At 37.9% G+C, this 24,076-nt stretch overlaps 1 protein-coding gene across 3 annotated transcripts in view; it reads right to left on the bottom strand.

Moving 5' to 3' along the window:
- The window catches only part of IQCB1 (IQ motif containing B1), a 64,266-nt gene that overhangs the window by 5,011 nt on the left and 35,179 nt on the right, over positions 1-24,076 (bottom strand). For all 3 annotated transcript variants that reach the window (XM_062208831.1, XM_062208820.1, XM_062208828.1), the window contains 6 exons: positions 23,706-23,884; positions 21,320-21,429; positions 19,105-19,214; positions 10,255-10,397; positions 8,061-8,209; positions 4,694-4,825 (listed from right to left, as the gene is read on the bottom strand). In XM_062208831.1, the coding sequence (XP_062064815.1) occupies positions 4,694-4,825; positions 8,061-8,209; positions 10,255-10,397; positions 19,105-19,214; positions 21,320-21,429; positions 23,706-23,884 (823 nt within the window). The remainder of the gene's footprint in view (positions 1-4,693; positions 4,826-8,060; positions 8,210-10,254; positions 10,398-19,104; positions 19,215-21,319; positions 21,430-23,705; positions 23,885-24,076) is intronic.

Raw genomic sequence — 24,076 nt, forward strand, 5'->3', positions numbered from 1 at the left:
CCTTTCAAATAAATAAATAAATCTTAAAAAAAAAAGAAGAAGAAGAAAACATAGGGGATGAATTAGGACAGTAGTTTGGGGAATGATTTCTTAGATATAATAACAAAGGCACAGGCAACAAAAGAAAAAAAAGATGAAATTTTCCAAAATTAAAATTTTTCACATATTAAAGGACTATCAACAAAGTAAAAAGGCAGCCTTCAGAATAGCAATAAAATATTTACAAAGCATATATTTGCAAGGAATTAATATTCAGAATATGTAAAGAACTAAAACTCAACAACTAAAAACAATTCAGGCCGGTGCTGTAGCTTAACAGGCTAATCCTCCGCCTTGCGGCGCCAGCACACCAGGTTCTAATCCCGGTTGGGGTGCTGGATTCTATCCCAGTTGCCCCTCTTCCAGGCCAGCTCTCTGCTATGGCCCGGGAAGGCAGTGGAGGATGGCCCAAGTGCTTGGGCCCTGCACCCGCATGGGAGACCAGGAGAAGCACCTGGCTCCTGGCTTCGGATCAGCACGATGTGCCGGCTGCAGTGGCCATTGGAGGGTGAACCAACGGCAAAAAGGAAGACCTTTCTCTCTGTCTCTCTCACTGTCCACTCTGCCTGTCAAAAAAAAAAAAAAAAAAAAAAAATTCAAAAATTGGCAAAGACTTGAATAGGCAATTCTGCAAAGAAGATTAAAAAAAATGGCCAACACATGAAAACATGCTCAGAATCAGTAATCTCAAGGGAAATACAAATCTAAACAACAATGAGATACAACTTCACACCAATTAACTACCAAAAAATGAAGAAAAATCAGAAAAAAACAAATACTGATGAGAATGCAGAGAAACCAGAAATCTTGTGGGCTGATGGCAGGAATTGTGTTGCCTCTATGGAAAACAGTATGGCAGTTCACACACACAAAAAAAAATTGAAAAAAGAATTGCTCTATGATCTAGTTGTATCATTTCTGAGTACATACCCAAAAGAACTGAAAGCAGGAACACAGATATTTGTATTCCCATGTTCACGGTAGCATTATTTACTATAGTCAAAATGTAGAAGCAACCCAAGTGTCCATCAATGAAGAGAAAAACAAAATGAGATAAATAAATACCATGAAGTTTTAATCATCTTTTAAAAAGAAGGAAATTCTGACACATGCAACATGCTACATGCTACATGAAAGAGAACTGTAGATACACTAAATAAAACAAACCATGCACAGAAGTATAAATATTTTGATTATAGTCATTTAAGGTAATTAATTAAGTAGTCAAATTCATAGAGACAGAAAACAGAATAGTAGCTGCCAGAAAGAAGCTGGGTGGAGAGATAGTGGGAAGTTAGTGTTTTAACAGATACAGAATTTCATATTCACAAGGTTAAAAAAGTTCTTAAGATGGAAAATGGTGATAGCTGCATAACAATGTGCTATATTTAATGCCACTGAACTGTACACTTAAACATGCTTAAATGGGTATTTTTGAGGTTTTAATATTTTACATTTTTAAAAAAGATATCTATTTCTTCAAAAATCACAGCTGCAGAAAGTGGCAAAGAGAGAGAGAGACAGACAGACAGACAGAGGAAGAGATGAGAGATCGATCTTCTAACCACTGGCTCACTTCCCAAATGGCTGCAACAGCTGGGGCTGGACCAGGCTAAAGCCAGGAGCCAGGAGCCAGGAGCTTCTTCCAAGCCTTCCATGTAGGTCTTCCATGTGGATGGCAGAGGCCCAAGCACTTGGGCCATCCTCCAATGCTTTCCGAGGCACATTAGCAGGGAGCTGGATCAGTAGTGAAGCAGCTGGCCCTTGAACCAGTGCCCATATGAGATGCCAGTGTAGCAGGCGGCACCTATACCAGCTATACCACAACACTGGTCCTGGGTATCTAATTTTTATAAAGCAAAATAAATTATTAAAACTGCTAGAAGTAATACAGTGCCTCTCAGTAGAGTTTAGGAAATGATGATGTATTTGTTGGAGAGGAAGTATCCTCCCTCCCTCCTCTCTCTCTCTCTCTCTCTCTCTCATTATATATATATATATGTTTTTATATATCTGTTTTCTCTCTCTCTCTCTCTCTCTCTCTCTATATATATATATATATATATATACATGGTTATATATATAGAGAGGAAACAGATATATATTAAATATGTATCATATATAATATATATACAGATATATATTAAATATATAGATTTAATCTCTCTTCACAGAGAACTCTCAGTTGTACTTCTATCCCTTTCTCCAATTCAGTTCTGGTTCCAAGATAAGAAAGAAGTTGTTAATATAACTGACCACAATCTAGAGATCCACTGGTCATGTTTTAATAGTGGTTAGGCTGATTGTTTTAAAAGCTAAGAAGTTCTGCTCCCCACCCCCCCCCTTTAACCTTTAAGCACTTAGGTTAAACATGTTTTTTAATATATAGGTTTGAGTTAAAAATAACAACAAAGAGTAAACTTTGCTAAGCTTTGACATGTATACGCCTGTGAAACCATCATCACAATTAGGATAATGAACATTCACTGCCACCAAATTTCCTTGCTCCCCTTTTTAAATCCCTTATTCTCACCCATCCCATTCTCCCATACCCCCAAGCAATTTCCAATTCGCTTTATATAAACATAGAACTTTTTAAAGACTCCTCATATATTTAATTTTTTTAAAAGATTTTATTTATTTGACAGGTAGAGTTACAGATAGTGAGAGAGAGAGAGAAAGGTCTTCCTTCCATCGGTTCACTCCCCAAATGGCTGCAACGGCTAGAGCTGCACTGATCCCAAGCCAGGAGCTAGGTGCTTCTTCCTGGTCTCCCATGCGAGTGCAAGGGCCCAAGCACTTGGGCCATCTTCTACTGCTATCTCAGGCCACAGCAGAGAGCTGGGCTGGAAGAGCAGCAGCCGAGACTAGAACTGGCACCCATATGGAATGCCGGCGCTGCAGGCGGAGGATTAACCTACTGTGCCACGGCGCCGGCCCATATATTTAACTTTTCAAGAAACTGTCAGACTACTTTCCAAAGTGGTTGTACTACTCTACATTTCTATGAATAGTGTTTCAGTCAGAGTTCCTTTGCATGCTTGCTAACCTTTGGTATGTGCAACCTTCAAAATTTTAGTCATTCTAACAAGTGTAGAGTATCTTATATATAATTTTTTAAGTTTATTTATTTATTTGAGAGGCAGATTTAGAGAGAGAGGGAAAGACAGAGACAGAGGTCTTCCAATTGTTGATTCACTCCCCAAATGGCCACAACAACCAGAGCTGGGCCAATCCAAAGCCAGGAGACAGAAGTTTCCTCCGGGTCTCTCACATTGGTGCAGGAGTCCAAACACTTGGGCCATCTTCTACTGCTTTCCCAGGACATAGCAGGAGCTGGATCAGAAGTGGAGCAGCCAGGACTCAAACCAGCGCCCATATGGGATGCTGGCACTGCAGGCGGAGGCTTAATGTTCTATGCCACAGCACTGGCCCCTGTTTTGTTTCTTAAATTTTATTATTTGAAAGACAGTAAGACAAAGAGATAGAAAGATAAATGATAGACAGATGGATAGGCAGGAAGACAGAGCTAGAAAGACATTGATTCTATCTGTTGGTTTGCTCTCTTGTACAAGGCTGAAGTCAGAAATCCACAACTCCATCCAGATCGACAATGCGGGTAGTAGGAACCCAAATACTTAAGCCATCACCTGCTACCTCTTCTCAGGGCTCACATTAGCAGGAAGTTAGAATGAGAAGCAAAGCTAGGACTAGAATCCAGGCACTCCAATATGGGATACAGGCATCTCAAGTGGCACCTTAACTATTCTATCAAATGTCTATCTTGATTTTTTTTAAATTATTTTTATTCATTTAAAATGCAGAGACAAAGAAACAGAGAAAGAGATTGACTGACTATTGTGGTTTTAATTTGCATTTTCTCTAATGACTAAGATGTACCTTTTATTGTTTATTTACCACCTGTTTATCTCCTTTGAGTGAAGTGTTTATTTTAAATCTTTTCACATGTGTGAATATGGATATTTAAGTGTACATATGTAAGAATGAATATCTTTGACCTACAGCCACATATACTTTTTTTTTTTTTTTTTGACAGGCAGAGTGGACAGTGAGAGAGAGACAGATTTTCCTTTTGCCGTTGGTTCACCCTCCAATGGCCGCCGCGGTAGGCGCGCTGCAGCCGCGCACCGCGCTGATCCGATGGCAGGAGCCAGGTGCTTATCCTGGTCTCCCATGGGGTGCAGGGCCCAAGCACTTGGGCCATCCTCCACTGCACTCCCTGGCCACAGCAGAGAGCTGGCCTGGAAGAGGGGCAACCGGGATAGGATCGGTACCCCGACCGGGACTAGAACCCGGTGTGCCGGCGCCGCAAGGCGGAGGATTAGCCTAGTGAGCCACGGCGCCGGCCACACATATACTTTTTTTCTGGACGGCTCAACCCAGCTAAAATTTTGCTGTACTATTACAAAAGAAGTGGTGATTTAGTATGGGAAATAACTGATTTGAAGCAAAGCTCCCTTTACACTGACTGTACCATGAGGCCATGTATCCATAAAATGACTCTAGATCCATAAGTCTATCTTAACTTATCTTATACCAACCATAAGCATACATGTACATGAGATACTGTCAGCAAACACTGTGCAATGGAATAGGGTAAAATATGGGTACTATGATACAGATGTCTACATACTGGATGTCTTCTGACATAGTCATCCACTCGTTGCTTCAGCTCAACTCTGCGTGCATCGGTGAGTTCTTGGAGTCCTTGCCAACGAGAAACTAACTTCTTTTTCTTACGGCACTTTGCGAGGAATTTAAGAGCCTGGGAGGCAAAAAAGAATATTTGTGGTTTTTCTCCACTAATAAAAAATTTTTTTCTTCCTAAAACATGATAGTGACACTATTGCAAGAGTTCTTATCTCTGAGTGTATGAGGAGGAAGATGGGAATGTGATAGAGGGAGGATAGTGATGTTTTTAAATATACAGCTGTTCCTCAACCTACCATAGGGTTACATCCCAATAAATACATTGTTGAAAATATTCCAAGTCAAAAATGCTTTTAATACACCTAACTTACCTAATAACATGATATAGTTTTTACTGAATGGATATTGCTTTCACATAAATTTTAAGTCAGGGACCATTTGTATAGAGTAGTATTTTAATTTTTGTTTTTAAATTTTTATTCATTTGAGAGAGATGAAAACAAGCTCCCATGTACTGGCTCACTCTCTGAAAGCTTGTAACAGCTCCTGCCGGGTGATGAAGCCAAAGCCAGGAACTCTGCAGATTTCCCATGTGGGTAACAGGAACCCAATGACGTGAGCCATCACTACTGCCTCCCAAAATGCACAAGAGCAGGAAGCTGGAATCTGAGCAGGGTCAAGACTTAAACTCACGTTTAGGTCTCCAATATGACAAGAGTGTCTTAACTGCTAGGCCAAACACCTGTCCCTCTCCTTTCCTTCTATTCTTCCTTTTTCTTGATTTTTCTTTTCTGTTTCTCCTTATCTGTCTCATACCCCCTGTTTTTGGTACCACCTCAGGTTTATGATGCTTTCCTGGGAAGTTCTCTCTGCTCCTAAATCAAAAAAGCCTCTGTGTCCTCTCTCTTATCACTTTTAATCATACTTTGTCATTGTAGGACTCTGAAATTTCATTTATCTCCTGATTTGTATTTATTTTCTTAACTGCCAAGGGTTTGTTCCAGTAAGTTTTCTTGTGGTTAGTCATGGAGGGACACGAATAATAGTGTTATGGTACTCTTATGCTATAATCTAGTATGAGGAATTAGCCATCATTCTGGCTTCTTCCTTTCATTTTAAGAGATGAGACAGCAAGAGAAGCAAAGAGTAGAACATTAAAAAGGAAAAGGCAGCCATTCTTTAAATTTAATTTCAACACTGCAAGGATAGATAATTTAGAAAAGGCAAGTAATGTTATATAATAGCATTTTCTCAATTTCCCAATTTTTAGTTACTGGAGAAACAATGCTTCTGCTTTCACACAAAGTAAGGGTGGGGCAAAAGGTAGGTAAAGTCTGGCCTTTATTTCTTGCCCTGTCAAAGACACTAATAACCGGTTCCTCCTGATGGACAAGTTCATGAAAAGGATATCCCTTTTCTGTAATTTTCAATGAAGTTGATGAAGTATTTCCTTTTCTTTCTTACCCAGTTCAATTTCAGTGCAAATAGAAATATAATGCAAGTTACAAATATAATTTAAAATTTTCTAGTAGCTATATAAAAAAGTAAAAAATGAGCAAACTAATTTTTGTATATATTGAATTATGTAAAACATTATAACAATATACATAAGATACTAGAATTTCAACATGTAAAAAAGTTAAGATAGTTAACATGTAAAGTGTTAAGATAGTTTTTCCTTTTTTATACCAACTTTTAAAATCTGGTGGGTATTTAACAATTATAGCACCTATAAAGTTACATATATAACTATATATCAAGTACTCCATAGCCACATGTGCTTAAGGGCCATTGTACATCTACAGTGCATCTTAAAGAAGAATGCTTTTAAAATATTGCATAATGTGCCCTTTACTGATATTTCTCTGCTCTAATTTCCCTACTACTTTTCTTTTTTTCCCCTCTATACTTTTCCATTTTTCTTTCTCTTTTTGAAAGTGATGCTCATTCCCTTTTCCATTTTGGCTAGCTTTGCTTTGACTTCACTGTCATTTTAAGTAGTGAGATGCAAAGACTATAAACTTGACCTTGACTCATCCCTTTTTGTTCTTACTTCAACAAAGACTTATATTCCTTTATGGGGGTTGGGAGAATATGAAGCAAACTTAACTTATCTCTTTCCTCTTGTACCAATGAGAAGTATGAAAGCCCGAACAACGCTGCCTTCATAGGCCTCATTTATTTTCCTCTGATAACCACTGCTTCTCTAAGGACTGGTAGAAAACCTGGGATCTCACTTAATACTAAATAGCCCTTTACAAAGTATTAGGCTCATCTGTATTAGGCAAGCTAATTCTTTGGGACGGGAGACTCAAAAGGAGGTAGCCATGAAGTAAAAGTATTAGAAGGGAGCCAAGGGTCCCTCCAAAGAAAGTGTCACTACTCTTGACATCATTGGGTTAATTCTTAGATGGCCTTGTTTAGCAAAGGGGATTGCGTGTAAGTCAGTGCAGGACTATTTGTTGCAGATACAACCTCAGATATCCAAAGAGGCATAAAGGAGGAGAAGGTGGAAGATATTTTTATCTCCCTAGTGTTTATTCTACTGCATTTTGGATGACTTTAAAATATCTTTACAAAAAGTTAATCACAGAGAATGTTCAAAATCTATCTTTGTGAAAAACTGAAATTGACCTTTTGTTCAACAATAAGGGAATATTAAACTTACTGCTTCAAGACCTGAGATCTTAATATGAAGCTTAACCATGTGTAACAGAATAAATGGATATTAGGAGAATTGGTAATTAAATGAAAAAACAAAAACAAAAAACCAGTCTTGTGCTGTGCTTCTCCATGGTAATGTCACTCTGCTGTGGGTAATTTCCAGGAAAATTATCACTTAACAACAACATTCCTCAATGCAATAGTTACACTGATCTAAGTATACTAATACTTAATCTATATATTTAAAAAAATTAAATATGATATGCTATACTAGCACAGGACTTTGCAATTTACAAAATATATTCCTATATATTAGGTCACCTGCTCCACATAACAACTAAGTGAAAAAGGTAGGGTAAACACCCATTAATTCATATATCAAGCACATGCTGAGAGCTGATAACAATAAATAAGACTTAGTTTCTCATCCTTGAGGAACTTGTAGCCCAGGAAAGAAAAATAACAGCACTGCAGCATGGTAAATGATGTACAAGGTTCTACCTAGTACTGAAGACCACATTTCTAAATCAGCTTGGTCAGAGGTAAGGAGCTTCTTATTCTATAAAGGAAAAATCTAAGGCTCTAGAAAGCTAAGTCACTTGACCAAGGCAGTAAATTCCAAAGTCAGGTTTGAACCCATGCTTTTGCCTCCTAATCCAGAGCTGTTTTTACTACATCAGACTCACTGCTCTTTGAAGTGTGATGGCTGCTTTATACTCTGTGAGAAATGGCCTCTGCTGGCGAAAATTTTTCCTTTCCCTGTACCCTCTCCAGTGTTTCTGGATAATCAATGCTGCTTTCTCTTCCATTTCTCGATTGTATTTCTCCACCTCACCTAAAAAGATGACAGACACTATCACAACATATTCACTACTATGCCTTCTCAAGTTTTTAAATCAGGACAATGGTAATGATAACAATCTTGTAATCCTTTAATGCTTTCAATATTGTTTACTAATTTTCCCAATTCTATTATTTTACAATGATTCTAAGATTTTGGAAACAAAAGCTTTCTTGGATATAAGTTTCCTTATGGCGAAAGGATGCATGGATTATTTTTGTGGCAAGGGACTGAGAATAGGGTTGAAAATTCAACAGCAAGAACATTTTGGAAAAAAATAAGTATATGCTTAGGAAGTTATCTAGTACAACCAAAGAGAAATAGAGAAATGTGTGTATGCCTTACTATTCTATTTTATGTGCTTCAAATTTCTCTTCAATTAGTTATACTGATGGCTTTTCTCAATATTTAGCTTAGGACTTGCAGTAGCTAAATGACAGAATTAGGAAGTGGAAAAGAAGAGTAGTGTCACTAAAAAGAAGGTATGTGTATGTTAGAAAGTATAAAAAAATTGTTAGTATTTAACGATCAATTAGATGTGGAGCTGAGGAAGGGTAAGAACTCCAGACTGTTTCAGATGAAAAGCTGAGTATATTGGATTTTTCATGTATTAACTGAAATGGAGAATGAAAAGGAAATCTTGGGGGCAATATAATGGCTTTAGTTTTGTGGACGCTTATGAATATCCAGGTAAAGCTACTCAATAGGTAGCTGTGCTAATACAGGAGATTTTAGCTACAAGTGGTTACTTTGGTTTAAATAAAATTAAACATCCAGGTCCCTGCGTGCATTAGCCATATTTCAAATACTCAGTAGCCACCTACAGAGCCATGGGCTATCATACTGGATGAGGCAGTATAGAACATTTTGTCTTTATAAGAAGTTTTATTGGGAAATGTTGCTTCAGAGAATAGCAAAGAGGGTGAAGGTGCAGACAAGATTTGAGAGTAGTAATTTACTACTCAACTGGTTATATAAATTTTCATGTGGCTACAAACATTTAACATTCATTTCTGTATTATTTGTTTTTTACTCACCAAAATTTCTTGTTAGCCATTCCAACCTAGTTTTTGTTGCTTCCTACTTTGCTATGTAAGAGGACCACAAGTATTAGTCTACAGTAAATATATAATAAATAAGCAAAAAAAAAATCAAATCAGAATTATGAGGTGAGAATGGAACTGTGGGAAATATCTATATGTAAGGGAAAGAAAGAGGAAAAAAAGGGACTAGAGAAAGATCCTGTGAATGAATAATAAAAAGAGAAGTAGAAAAATGAGGGAAAAAATCTTGAAACCTGAGACTTCCCAGACCATCATTTGTAATTAATTTCAGCTTAGTCTGTCAAAGGTGGCAAGATATGTCATAAGGCTTGTAATAAGGAATGAGTAAAGTTCTGATGGCAGAATATAGCAGAATGCTAACTCCTTGGTTAAGTTCAAGGAGTTTTTAAAATCTCTGACGGTGACTTTTTTTTTTTTTATGATTTATTTATTTATTTGAAAAGCGGAGTTACAGAGAGGCAGAGAGAGAGAGAGAGAGAGAGAGAGAGATCGATCTTCCATCTGCTGGTTCACTCTCCAAATGGCAGCATGGCCAGAGGTGAGCCAACCCAAAGCCAGGAGATAGGAGCTTCCTCTGAGTCTCCCACTTGGGTGCAGGGGCCCAAGTCTTGGGCTATCCTCTACTGCTTTCCCAGACCATAATAGAAAGCTGGATTGGAGATGGAGCAGCTGGGACAGCAACCGGTGCCCATATGGGATGCCAACACTGCAGGAGGCGGCTATACCCGCTATGCCACAGTGTGGCCCCCAACAGTGACCTTTAAGCATAAATTTTTATGTTTCACTAATTTATCTGAAAGATAAGAAAAACTTTTTTTGACTCAAGAGATTTATCTAAAAAAAGGAGACAGGGAGACAGAAACAAGGCAATGATCCAAATTTAAAAAAAAGAGATCATCAGAAAGCTAGAATATCTGGCTTACTTAAAGACATTATAAGCACTTTTACACTTATAAAAGTGATACTGCCACCTACCTGGATGAACTATTTCAAGCATACTCAGCCGTAATTCTCGGGAAACTCTCATGGCTCTCTGTCTTTGAAGCTGCAGTCGTAATCTGATAGCCTCTTCTTCTTTCTCCCTATTTAGTTTCAGCAATTTCTTTGTTCTTTTAGATCTGTGATGGAAACAGTAAGCACCTTATATAACTTCATAATTCATGTGTCCATTCAAAAAAATGTATGAAAAACAATACCTCAATAGTAATCAAATAAATGCAGACGTGAAAAAAATTTTAAGATAATTCCTAGTGTTACCAGGGTATTATGAAACAAACTGTCACATGCTGCTACTAAACAACCTTTCTGGAGAAATATTTGAATATATGCATGAAAAACTGAGAAATATTTAAAATACCAAAATGCTTTTTAACATTTTTAAAATGTTGACAATTAATTCATTTCTTTTTTTTTTTTTAAAGATTTATTTATTTATTTGAAAGAGTTAGAGAGAGAGGGAGGAGAGAAAGAGAGATCTTCAGTCCACTGGTTTATTTTCCTGATGACTGCAACTGCTAATGCTGGGCCAGGCCAAAGCCAGGAACCAGGAGCTTCTTCTGGAACTCCCATGTGAGTGGCAAGGGACCAAGCACTTGGGCCATCTTCCACTCTTTCAGAGGCCATTAGCAGGGAGCTGGATAGGAAGCAGAGCAGCCAGGACCAGAAGAGGCACCCATATGAATGTTGGCATTACAGGTAGTGGCTTTGCCTGCTATGCCACAGCACCAGCTGAAGCATTTCATTAATTCAATTTCTAATGATTTTCTTAAGGCTATCATCAAATGTGTATGTAAGGACTTATATTCAAGGATGTTCTCCACAGTTTAACAATAGTAACAATTTGAAAACAAACTGTATGTCCTACAGTAGGGAACTGGATCATACCTGATGGGATTCTATAAAGTATAAAAACAAAGTTTTCAAAGAATATTTAATGACATAGGAATATATCCACAGCCAAATGTCAGTTGAAAATAAAATCAGGATATAGAAGAATGAGATCAAAATTTTCCTTAAAAATTATATTTATATGTATAGAAAAATAAAAGATTAAAAACATTAAAATTTCAGTAGAGGGGCCGGCACGGTGGTGCAGTAGGTTAATTTTCCACCTGTGGTGCTGGCATCCCTTATGGGCGTTGGTTCTAGTCCCGGCTGCTCTTCTGATCCAGCTCTCTGCTATGGCCTGGGAAAACAGTAGAAGATGGCTAAGTCCTTGGGCTCCTGCACCAGCGTGAAAGACCTGGAAAACGCTCCTGGTTCCTGGCTTTGGATTGGCATAGCTCTAGCCATGGGGTCACTAGGATAGTGAACCAGCAGATGGACGATCTTTCTCTCTGTCTCTCCCTCTCACTGTCTATAACTCTACCTCTCAAATAAATAAATAAATAAATAATTTTTTAAAAAGTCAGTGGAAATTCTCACTGTATGGTACGATTATGGTTTTAATTTTTTCTTATGGTTACCTGTTTCTCAATTATTTACTAATAAACATTATTGTATTATCTAGAGACAGAAATTTCCATGTGGCTATATTTTAACAAACATTAATGGGTTATCTGTTTTTAAAGTTTCTACTGAACCATTCCAATCTAGTTTTTTGTTGTTTCCAATGTCACTATGTGAAGAGAATACAAGTAACCATCTATAGGAACTATAATATAAAATGCCTTTGGATACCCATTAATAAAAAGAAAACAAGGAGGATTAAAAGAGAGACAGATATAGATTTCATTTTATTTTTAGGATTTATTCATTTATTTGAAAGACAGAGTTATGGGGCAGGGAGACAGGTCTTCCCTCTGCTGGTTCATTCCCTAAATGGCTGCAATAGCCAGAGCTGGGCTGGTCTGAAGACAGGAGCTTCTTCATGGTCTCCTATGTGGGTGCAGGAGCCCAAGGACTTATACCATATTCCGTAGCTATCCCACTACTTTAGCAGGGAGCTGGACTGGAAGCAGAACAGCCGAGACTCGAACCAGCACCCATCTGGGATACGGGCACTGCAGGTGGTGGCTTTAACCCCCTATGCCACAATGTCAGCTCCACACAATTTATTTTACATCTATACACATAATTTGCATGCTGTCTCTCAAGAGCATGCTTTCCCTTAGGTCCTTTTCCTAGAATTAAACTGCCAACAACTGTGGTATCTCGGCTGTACATCTGTAGTCTTAACAGCCAGGATTCATAATGGTGTAGTTAAAAAAGGTTATGATTTTCAACTCAATTTCTTTTGAAACAATTAAGTATAAATTGCAAAATCAATGAAGTATAATTGTTTCAGTAACAACTGTACATTTAAAAAGCTTTTTAAAGCAGAGAGAAAAAATTCATAAAATTATTCTGATAAAATTGTGTCTGTGTGATTGGTTTTTTCCTTACAATTTCTTAACTTAAGCGTTCTCTGGTTTTTCACTTAGGCCAAAGCTGAGTTTTTGTTCCAAAATTTCTTTATCCCTGTTATCAAAGGTAGAGAAGACCTCAAGTGTGCATTTGTGCTAAAATGATAACGGGATTCAGAGAAAATGTAGGGCTAGTTCAACAGAGGGTCCTTTGCTCCTCCTGAAAGTTGGAGATCAAGTAGGTATGGTCCCTTTGCAAAGAACAGCCGACAGAAACTTGCCTCTCATATAGAACTACCGCCCCAATAAAAAACCCACTTCTGGATTGTACAGCATGTATATTAAAATATTTTGTCTTCTGTCCACTTACAGAGGGTAAGAGAGCGAGCCCTAAGCAGAATGTCCTTTCAAACTGCTTTTTAAAAACACCTGTTTCACGTGCCAGGGGATTTCAATTCAATCCCATCAAGGTGGCATGTACCAATGCCATCTCACTAGTCCAAGTGATCAATTTCAGTTCACAATTGATCATAATGATAGGATTAAGAGTTAAAGGGATCACATAACAAGACTAGTGTCTGCAAATACTAACTGATAGAATAAAAAAGGGAGAGAACGATCCAACATGGGAAGTGAGATACACAGCAGACTCAGAATGGCAAATGTCCTAAATAGCACTCTGGCCTCAGAATCAGCCCTTGAGGCACTTGGATCCGGCTGAAGAGCCCATGAGAGTATTGCAGGCATGGAAAGCCAAGACACTCTGGCAAAAAAAAAAAAAAAAAAAAAACAAAAACAAAAACAAAAAAAAAAAAAACAAAACCCTGACCTAAATGAAAGATCTCTGCGAGTGAGATCCCAGTGGAAAGAACAGGTCATCAAAGAAGGAGGTACCTTTCTCTGAAGGGAGGAGAGAATTTCCACTTTGACTATGACCTTCTCTAAATAAGATCAGAATTGACAAACTCAAAAGGCCTCCATAGCCTTGGCAACTCATGACAAGAACCTAGGGTGATTACTGACGCCATACACAAGAGTGTTAATTGTTAAGTCAACAACAGGAGTCACTGTGCACTTATTCCTCATGTAGGATCTCTGTCCTTAATGTGCTGTACATTGTGATTTAATGCTATAACTAGTACTCAAACAGTATTTTTCACTTTGTGTTTCTGTGTGGGTGCTAACTGTTGAAAGCTTTACTTAATATATGCTAATTGATCCTCTGTATACAAAGATAATTGAAAATGAATCTTGATGTGAATGAAAAGGGAGAGAGAGCGGGAGAGGGGAGGGTTGTGGGTGGGAGGGAAGTTATGGGGGGGGGGAGCCATTGTAATCCATAAGCTGTGCTTTGGAAATTTGTATTCATTAAATACAAGTTAAAAAAAAAAAACCTGTTTCAAATTTCTAATTGACTGTAGGTAATAACATCTAATGTTGCATCATCAATATTTTCTATGTACCATAGCATAAGAAACATGGTAATAATGAAAACTGCACTGCTGCAACATTTAAGCTGTCAGAAAACTGCATTTGGGAAACAATTTGGGCATGCAAGCTAGGAAATTTGACAAAAATGAAGTCTATGAAGCATGCAAGTGGAAGTAAAATGCAAACTAAGAATACAGTAGATGAGAGGTTCGGTGAATGAAATAACAACTACAAAGTGTTCACTTGTGTGCTTCTTGGATTCCTATGCTTTAATTTCATGTTTGAAAACATTTATTAGGAGCTGAGGTGATTTTTGGATTTTATTTCCCCCACTTAGTAACATTCCAGTTATTTTGTCAAGAATTTCTGTAATCTCTCAAAAACCAAGATTATCTATTCAACTGATTTCTTTGCAAAAAAATAGTAAGTGTTTGATCATCTGGCATGTTATCACACTTCCACAAAGGAAATGACTGGTAAGATATTAACTCAATAAACTTTCATCTGAATGACTGTTGCTAAGTTCTGTGCCTCAGGCAAACAGAGAAAATATAACCATCAGTTTCGAGGGAAAATCAAACACATGTAATTAAAACACCTAAATGTCAACACCATGATGGGGTAGGTAAATGAGCTTTCTCCAAAATCAATGGAGCAGCTGTTAGCCATTTCAGAAAACCCTGCTAAGGGCCAGTGTTGTGGCACAGTAAGTAAAACTGCTGCCTGCAACGCCAATATGGGATTCTGGTTGGAGTTCTGGCTGCTCCATTTCTGATCCAGCTCTGCTAATGTACCTGGGAAAGCAGCTAAAGATGGCCCAAGTGATTGGACCCCTGCACCCACATGGGAGACCCGGGGAAACTCCTGGCTTCCGCCTGGGCCAGCTCCACCCATAGCAGACATTTAAGGAGTGAACCAGCAGATGGAACTTCTCTGTCTCTTCCTTTCTCTTTGTAACCGTCTTTCAAATAAATAAATTAAATCTTTAAAAAAAAAAACTGCTAAAAGAAAAGAATGCTTAATAGAAAATAAGTTTCTGACAATAAGAGATGATTAAATGAAAATGAAACTCCTATCAAAGTGCTTGAGCAAGGGTGTGACTGTAAATGAATGCCTCTTGCTGAATCTAAGAAATGCTGATCAATTTGGACCCAAAAGAGTGAGTGGTGGGCAGTTCCTCATATAAAGAGCTAACTACTGCCGGCGCCTTGGCTCAACAGGCTAATCCTCCACCTTGCGGCGCTGGCACACCGGGTTCTAGTCCCGGTCGGGGCACCGATCCTGTCCCGGTTGCCCCTCTTCCAGGCCAGCTCTCTGCTATGGCCAGGGAGTGCAGTGGAGAATGGCCCAAGTGCTTGGGCCCTGCATCCCATGGGAGACTAGGAGAAGCACCTGGCTCCTGGCTTCGGATCAGCGCGATGTGCCGGCTGCGGTGGCCATTGGAGGGTGAACCAACAGCAAAAGGAAGACCTTTCTCTCTGTGTCTCTCTGTCACTATCCACTCTGCCTGTCAAAAAAAAAAAAAAAAAAAAAGAGCTAACTACTCTGAGACCATGATCTGATCACAAAGAGACTGAAATAACCTTTGCAGAAAGCCCACCTGAAGTAGGCAGGCATACAGGCTAAAACTGATTAGATTTGTGAGCTGGAAGACCATGCCTTCGCCACGCCCCTGTGTGACCTTACACCCTACCTGATACCTTCACCATGCCCCTGTGTGACATCAGGCTCTACCTGACCATACCTGAGCGCCCACCTGGCCACAAGCCACTCCCCTATGGAAAATATATAAAAAGGCAGGGAGTGTTGCAAAAGGCTCTCTCGGCCTCTGTGTTGCTGCCAATGATAAGCAGTAGATAGCAGTTCGAGGTGCTTGCTGCACGTGGTTTTGTATGGATGTTACCCTAGTTTCCGGACTTTCCCCTTTCCCCTACCGTTCGCACTAAATAAAAGCCTAAAACGTACCTGTTGCCTCGTTTATCAGTGCCGGTATTTAGAAATTTTCTCTAAATATTAGGCAAGAACCCTCTTGGGCTTATTAATATTGGGGATTTATTAGTAAGCATGTGGTGAAATTGTATGGCACCCCAAATTCTGGTAGCACACATGGCACTCCAGATAGCACTTCTGGGGAACTTTAAGGGGCAACATTTTTGTGTAAATTTTATGGGGTCGTGTCCGATTTCACACCTACAAAAGAGGCAAGAGAGAGCTGCATAAACTACAGCAACTAACAGAAGAGGAAAGGTGCTGAAGCCAGGAGCAAATGTGAAATTAAAAAATTAAATGGAACCCCAAAATCAAAATACTGGAAAGTAAATCAACACATAATATAGGACTTCTTTGGCTTTATGGCTTATCTTTTAAAATTGAAATATTTATAACTGCTCTGGTTTTATTACATAAAAAAAGCAGAGGAATTTTTCTTCTTATAATTTATTTGAGAAGCAGAGACAGTGACAGAGATAAAGCTCAAATGCTGGTTCACTCCCAAAATGTCCACAATGGCTGGGGGGCCCAAGACCAGTAGCCTGGAACTCAATGTAGGTCTCCCACGTGAGTTGGCAGGAACTCAACTACTTGAGCCATCATGGTTCAAAGGCCAAGAAGGGTGTGCATTAGCGGGAGGTTGGAGTCATGAGCTGGGTATACAGATACAGAATCTAGATGTCCCAACCAGCATCTTAAGCACTGGCCTACAAGCCCACCCCATAACTTCCATGTTAAAAGAGAGTTATATTAATTAGATTCTACAGATGTGTTTCAGAGCATAGAATTCATAAATTTAGAATGGAATTAAATAAAATTTTCATGTTGAAAGAGAATATAAATAGGCAAATTTGGCAAGTATTGATCTGAATCCATGATATAAGGACACCTTTAAATATAAGAGGACAGACAATTGAGGATAACAGCAAGCAGAATTTGTATGTATTAACTACCCAAAGGACACTACAGAAGGCAATACCAAGAGCATCTCGGATTCTTTTGAATAAGGAATATATACTGAAAATTCTGAAAATACTCGGTATTTCTCAAATTTATTTGACTCAGAAATACTTTTTAAAATTTTTTTAAAAGAAATATTGTAAGACAGGCAATAAACTTTGGACAATCCTAGATGAATAACATTTGTCTCTCAAGAACAGAATTCATTTAATGCATCTGTTTGTCTAACTATATTTGTAAAGTTTAAAGGGCACACCATGTACCATATACATTTTACTACCTACCATTTTCTAAGTGCCAGATAATACGCTAAAAAACTTTATATTACATCAAATTTTGTATTATTTCCATCTTACAAGGTAAGTAAACTATTATCCCCAATTTATAGATTGGAAATTTGAGGCTGGGAGAGGTAAGGCAACTTATCTAAGGTCATTTAGCAAATAAGGTGCTGAAGCAGGATACAAACTTAAGACTGTTAAACTTCATATAAAAATATATACCAATCCATCTCTTGGCATATACTAGGCCACTGATAACATTCATAGCCAACTTTACATTTTCTTTGCACAAAACTTTCATCAATGAATATAATGTCTAAGGAACACAGACAGAATGACTTCAGTGTTTTTGATCCTGTGATAATACAGTATTTTGAGTTCCAGAGCTATGTTTAAATGAGAAATGCAGTTGCAGTTATTAAAAGCATAGTCTCGCTGATCTTAAAAGTTTACATCTATACTATGTCAGTTTCTTTTTATTTATTTATTTATTTTCCTTGAAAGAGTTACACAGAGAGAAGGAGAGGCAGAGAGAGAGAGAGACAGAGAGAGTCTTCCATCCGATGGTTCACTCCCCAGATAGCACAATGGCCGGAGATGTGCCAATCCGAAGACAGGAGCCAGGAGCTTCCTCCGGGTCTCCCACATGGGTGCAGGGGCCCAAGGACTTGGGCCATCCTCCACTGCTATCCCAGGCCACAGCAGAGAGCTGGATCAGAAGAAGAGCAGCCGGGACTCGAACTGGTGCCCACATGGGATGCCGGCGCCTCAGGCCAGGGCATTAACTCACTGCCACAGCACCACCCCCTATGTCAGTTTTATTTTAGTAAACTAAAATTTGGCTTTAGGGCTGGCACCCCCGTAGCTCAATAGGCTAATCCTCCACCTGTGGCGCCGGCCCACCGGGTTCTAGTCCCGGTCGGGGCGCCAGATTCTGTCCGGTTGCTCCTCTTCCAGTCCAGCTCTCTGCTATGGCCCGGGAGGGCAGTGGAGGATGGCCCAAGTGCTTGGGCCCTGTACCCCATAGGAGACCAGGAGAAGCACCTGGCTCCTGGCTTCGGATCAGCATGATGCGCGGGCCGCAGCGGCCATTGAGGGGTGAACCAATGGAAAAGGAAGATCTTTGTCTCTGTCTCTCTCTCTCTCACTGTCCACTCTGCCTGTCAAAAAAAAAAAAAGAAAAAGAAAAAGAAATTTGGCTTTATGAGAGGCTGCAGGAAAAATCACTTCTGAATGGCTCTGCTCTATATCATAAGTGACCCAGAAGCTAGGTCATTCCTTTTCTTTCTTTCTGTAACCTCTAAGAATCTGGATGGGTTAGTCCTATCAGAGAGAGGCCATGACTTCCGTCTTTCACAATCAGTCTACTTGAAATACACAGAAATAACAAATTGTCGTATTTCAAGGCCCATCACAATCCACGCCAAATTAAATCAAGAAAATTAGATTAACATCCTTAAACCTTTATATATTCATTTTTTAAAATAATTATGAACAATTATGACAATTACTGGTTTTGAAGGTTTTATAACCATCAGTGGCCCCCTCTATAGGCCTGGCCCACAAAAAAATTTAAGTGGGTAAGACACATCCTGTCTTGTATCATGTCCCTTTGTTTTGTAAGTATATCTGGTTACTGGGGGAGTTCATACTCAGAAACATATAGAAAAAGAATGAAAGCAAGAAGAGAAACATATTAGAAAATTAAAAATAAATCAAAAAACTTTCAAGTTTCCATTTAACTGTACTGCAGTAGGGTTCTCAGGTTCTCAGGTCATCCTTCTATTAACCAAATTTTTTTTTTTTTTTTTTTTTTTTACCTGAAACTCCTCTGCAAAGCAATCACAGCAGATGGAAGCTTCTTCATTCTCTTTCTAGTTTGGTAACCTTTCCAATAAGCTTGAATCAAGCAAGCTGCTTGATGTAGTTTCTGAAATTAAATGCCAGAAATAATTTAGAGACATCTATAGGAGACTTTTTAAAAAGCAGACTTCTCAAAGTGATCAGTTTCAGTTCACAATTGATCATAATGATAGGATTAAGAGTTAAAGGGATCACATAACAAGACTAGTGTCTGCTAATACTAACTGATAGAATTAAAAAAGAGAGAACGATCCAACATGGGAAGCGGGATACACAGCAGACTCATAGAATGGCAGATGTCCTAAACAGCACTCTGGCCTCAGAATCAGCCCTTGAGGCACTTGGATCCGGCTGAAGAGCCCATGAGAGTATTGCAGGCATGGAAAGCCAAGACACTCTGGCAAAAAAAAAAAAAAAAAAACCCTGACCTAAATGAAAGATCTCTGCGAGTGAGATCCCAGTGGAAAGAACAGGTCATCAAAGAAGGAGGTACCTTTCTCTGAAGGGAGGAGAGAATTTCCACTTTGACTATGACCTTCTCTAAATAAGATCAGAATTGACAAACTCAAAAGGCTTCCATAGCCTTCGCAACTCATGACAAGAACCTAGGGTGATTACTGACACCATACACAAGAGTGTCAATTGTTAAGTCAACAACAGGAGTCACTGTGCACTTACTCCTCATGTAGGATCTCTGTCCTTAATGTGTTGTACAACGTGAATTAATGCTATAACTAGTACTTAAACAGTACTTTACACTTTGTGTGTCTGTGCGGTGCAGTCTGTTGATATCTTTACTTAGTATATAACTAAATCAATCTTCTGTATATAAAGATAATTGAAAATGAATCTTGGTGTGAATGGAAGGGGAGAGAGTGTGGGAGAGGGGAGGGTTGCAGGTGTGAGGGAAATTATGGGGGGGAAAAAGCCACTGTAATCCATAGGCTGTACTTTGGAAATTTATATTTGTTAAATAAAAATTTAAAAAAAAAAAAAAAAGCGGACTTCTGAAAATACCAGGCCAGGTCAAGTATTACTCTCCAACTCTTAACAAGATGGGTAGGAGGCAACATTAACTTAATAGACCCTGCACAGAGAAGGTCTAAGAATACTAAACTACACTTCCCTAAGGTGGGTATGTTAGATTCAGGCAATGTCTGAACATGGTCTAGTTAATTCCAAATTTCTCCCTGACTAATCACATGTCTAGATTGCAAAGATTTCATAGTTCTGCCTAACCATTCATAATCTATTTTGAGCTAACAAGTTAATGTTTCTATTTAATTACAATCAACCTTATTAGGTTCGGACTATAAGCTCTGTTGATCTTTTGTGAGTGGTTGTTCCAATCTGTTTAATTCTGTGAGCTTTTGGTATGCTGTCTTGTGTCTGTCCAGCACATGTATAGTTTTGAGATTGGTCTAAGACTTGTGAAGGTTCATAAACAGAAAGAGGGAATTCCCCTTCTGTGTGCTCTTTTTTCCAGATTCTCTCCTTCTTCCTTCTAACTAGACTTCTTTTCATGATTCTTGCTTCTATTTTCAAATTTATGATCATTTTGGTTTGGAATTTTGGATATGTCCCCATTTCTTTTTAAATTAAAAACATCCTTAGCTATTTTACATTTAAGTCTGTTTTCTGTATTTAAGTTTTTTTCTGGGAATCAGAAAGCTATCTGCTTCTACCTATTGGAATGTGCTATCTGGAGACATCACTTTAAGTATACCAGAGAAAGAATGATAAAATAACAACTTCCTCATACTAATGAGTAAGGTTTATTCATAAAATTCCTTGTATGGAGGTAAAAACCATTATTGTTATATCTTAAAGAATAAGTAGACTACAGGTGACTATATATGCAGTTTGCTACAATTTTAGACTTTTTTTTGGAAAAAACAATGAAAAATATTTAAATAGCTTACAGATAAAAGAAAATAAATGTTAGAGTTGGGGATTTCATGAAAAATTCTGAAAAAAATGAGGTGATGATATCTATAAACAGAAAATTATGCTTAAGGGTAGGCTAAATGGTGAGAGAAAATTTGAAAGATATCTCTATTTTGGGGGAAGCATTTTGCTTAACATATAAATAGAAACTGCGGTATACTTAAGGAATACTGAAGTTTAATACAGTTAACAAATATCACGCAAATTATTTTTGCAACTTAATACCTGTTCTTCCACTTCTTTATAGATCTTAGGGCTTAAAAGGTCAACGAGCTGACTAAGTTGTTGACTAAATTCTGTCCCACTTTCCTGTTTGTTTAGCAGATTTCTGAGTCCTGAAATACAATAAACAAAGATGTAACTATTAGTATTAGTAATTAATGGTAATTCAGAGATAAACTATTTTTTCTCTTTGAACACAAACACATTATACTGGAACATTTAAAAAAGATAAATTATTATGAATGCATACCCAATAAATACCTACCAATGGAAGCATTTAGCATGTTGTAATTATTCAAGTTATTATTACATAAAATATACAGTAACATATAATTTGAGGCAAATCAATGAGTTCTTTAGCAAATATTATAGAAATTATATAACACAAGGATACTGAATTTTCATCCCAAAATAACACATGGTAAAAGACACATAGTACTACACTCAGGGCATATTGGTATGACATATTATAATGTACATGGTTAATATAAATAAGGTAAAAATAGCAGTGTACAAGTAGGAAAGACACTACATGGATTTTTCCATGCCTTATACAAGGGCATTTCAAAAGTTTAAGAGAAAATGGGACTAAAAGATGTTTATTTTGGTATAAAACATTTTAGAAATCCATGCATAGTTTTTTTTCATAATATACATTTTCCATGAACTTCTTGAAGACCTATAGTCTCCTCAAGACTAAGTTTTCAGCAGTAAGCAATATTAATAACTATTAAGTATCTTTTGAGTAAGTTCTGTTATTGAGTCAATAAAAAAGGTAAGTATTAAGGTAAAATTACTTTTAATGAACTTTGTGAGACATTCATACTTCTGTAGGAATCTGACTGTAGCTTTGAAAAATGTGTATCTGACACAGTTTCAGTTAGATTTCTACTTCCAGCAATTACTCTCCCTCTCTTCTTACAAGATGCACATTATCTCATGTCGGAGTTCCGCTCCCAGTTCCAGTCTCAGTTCTGTTCCCAATTCTATCTTCTGGCTAATATATACCCTGGAAGCAACAGGTGGTGGTTTAGTAGCAGGGTTCCTACCACACACATGGGAGACCTAGAATCAGTTCCAGGCTCCTAGCCTCAGCCAGGCCCAGCACGGGCTATTGCAGGCATTTTGAGAATAAATTAGCAGATAGATTTATGTTTGTCTCTCTCTTCCTTTTAAATAAAATAAAAATAAATATGAATTTAAAAAGACCACAATGTATAATCTTGGATAAATTACCTAATTTTCCCATGCTTTTTTCCGTATTTATAAAACAAGGTAATGATTATCTATTAAATAGGGTTGTTATAAAGATTAATTTTTATGAGATATATTTATTTGAAAGGTAGAGTTACAGAGTGATCTTCCATCTGTTGGTTGCTCCCCAAATGGCCAGAATGGCCAGGGCTGGGCTGGGCCAGGCCAAAGCCAGGAGCCTGGATTTCCATCTGAGTCTTCAATGGACTTGTGATATTTTCTGCTGCTTTCCCAGGCATTTTAGCAGTGACCTGGATCAAAAGTGGAGCAGGCAGAACTCCAACCAGCACTCATATGGGATGCTGGCACCACAGACTGCAGCTTAATTTGCTGTGCCACAGTGCCAGCCCCTAAGATGAAATATTTTAATACATGTAAGATATACAACAGAATACTGTCTGATACGTAATAAATAAACAAAAGCTATTACATGAGAATAGCGATCCACTGAGTGCTTTTATCATCAAAATTTCTGCCTTTTGGGGTCTGGCATTTGGATTAGTTGTCTAAGAAACTGGTTAAAATGCCCGAATCCTGTATTGGCGTGTCAACTCTGCACCCAATTCCAGCTTTCTACCAATGTGGACTCACACAAGGAAGACTCATCTCCCAGCCTTGGTCTGGCCCAGTCTTGTGAGGTTGTGGGCACCTGGAGTGAACCAGTCGATAGAAGCACTTTCAAATTAAAGTAAATAAAATTTCTAACTTCTCAATTCACAAGTTTTGATTTTGGAGGCAAAACAGAATTTTTTACTGCTTTTTGTTGTTGAGGAAAGGCAGTGTAGAAGTTGAAGAATAATATATTAACTGATATAAAGATCAAAGGAGCTATCAACCTCTTAGGTACGGTTCTATTTTCTCCACTAAAGCTAATTTTGATAAGGTCATGGATCTTTTTATATGGTATATTCAACACAGAACTTTTTGTCGGAGAGGGAGTAAATATTTATTGTAACTCCATCAGCAAAGAACCACAAGCCATCTTTTGAGTCATAAAGTTAACTTGATTAAACATTTTCTGAATTGCTATTAACATTTTGAAATATTGTAACTGTTATTCATACTGTTATTCATAAGCCATCAATATAAATTTTATTTTTGAGAATCCCAAGAAAAAAATGAATGTATGTACTACCTTTGTAGCAGGCACTTAGTCTCAGTAAAATCAAAATTTCCTGATGGGATTCAACCATCAACAGCAGGAGTTTTGTAGCAGTACTTCTTATGATTGAACTAGGAGTTGATAACAGCTTGAAGACAACTTCATCTAAAATTGAATGCAAGATTTTTCCTTCTATTCTGAGTAAATCACCACTAATAGAAAAAAAAAGTATCATTACTAACTGATGCACAGGTATCACACCAAATTTAAAATAAGATTCACTAATCTGATAGCTGATTATGGCCTGATCCAAAAAGATAGTCAATGTTGTAAATATATAGCTTGGTTCCAAGAATATATCGTATTAAGTAAGCTAATATTTGCTGAATTCCTACTGTGTGCAA

The sequence above is a fragment of the Lepus europaeus genome, chromosome 2, assembly GCF_033115175.1.
Source record: "Lepus europaeus isolate LE1 chromosome 2, mLepTim1.pri, whole genome shotgun sequence".
NCBI lineage: Eukaryota > Metazoa > Chordata > Mammalia > Lagomorpha > Leporidae > Lepus > Lepus europaeus.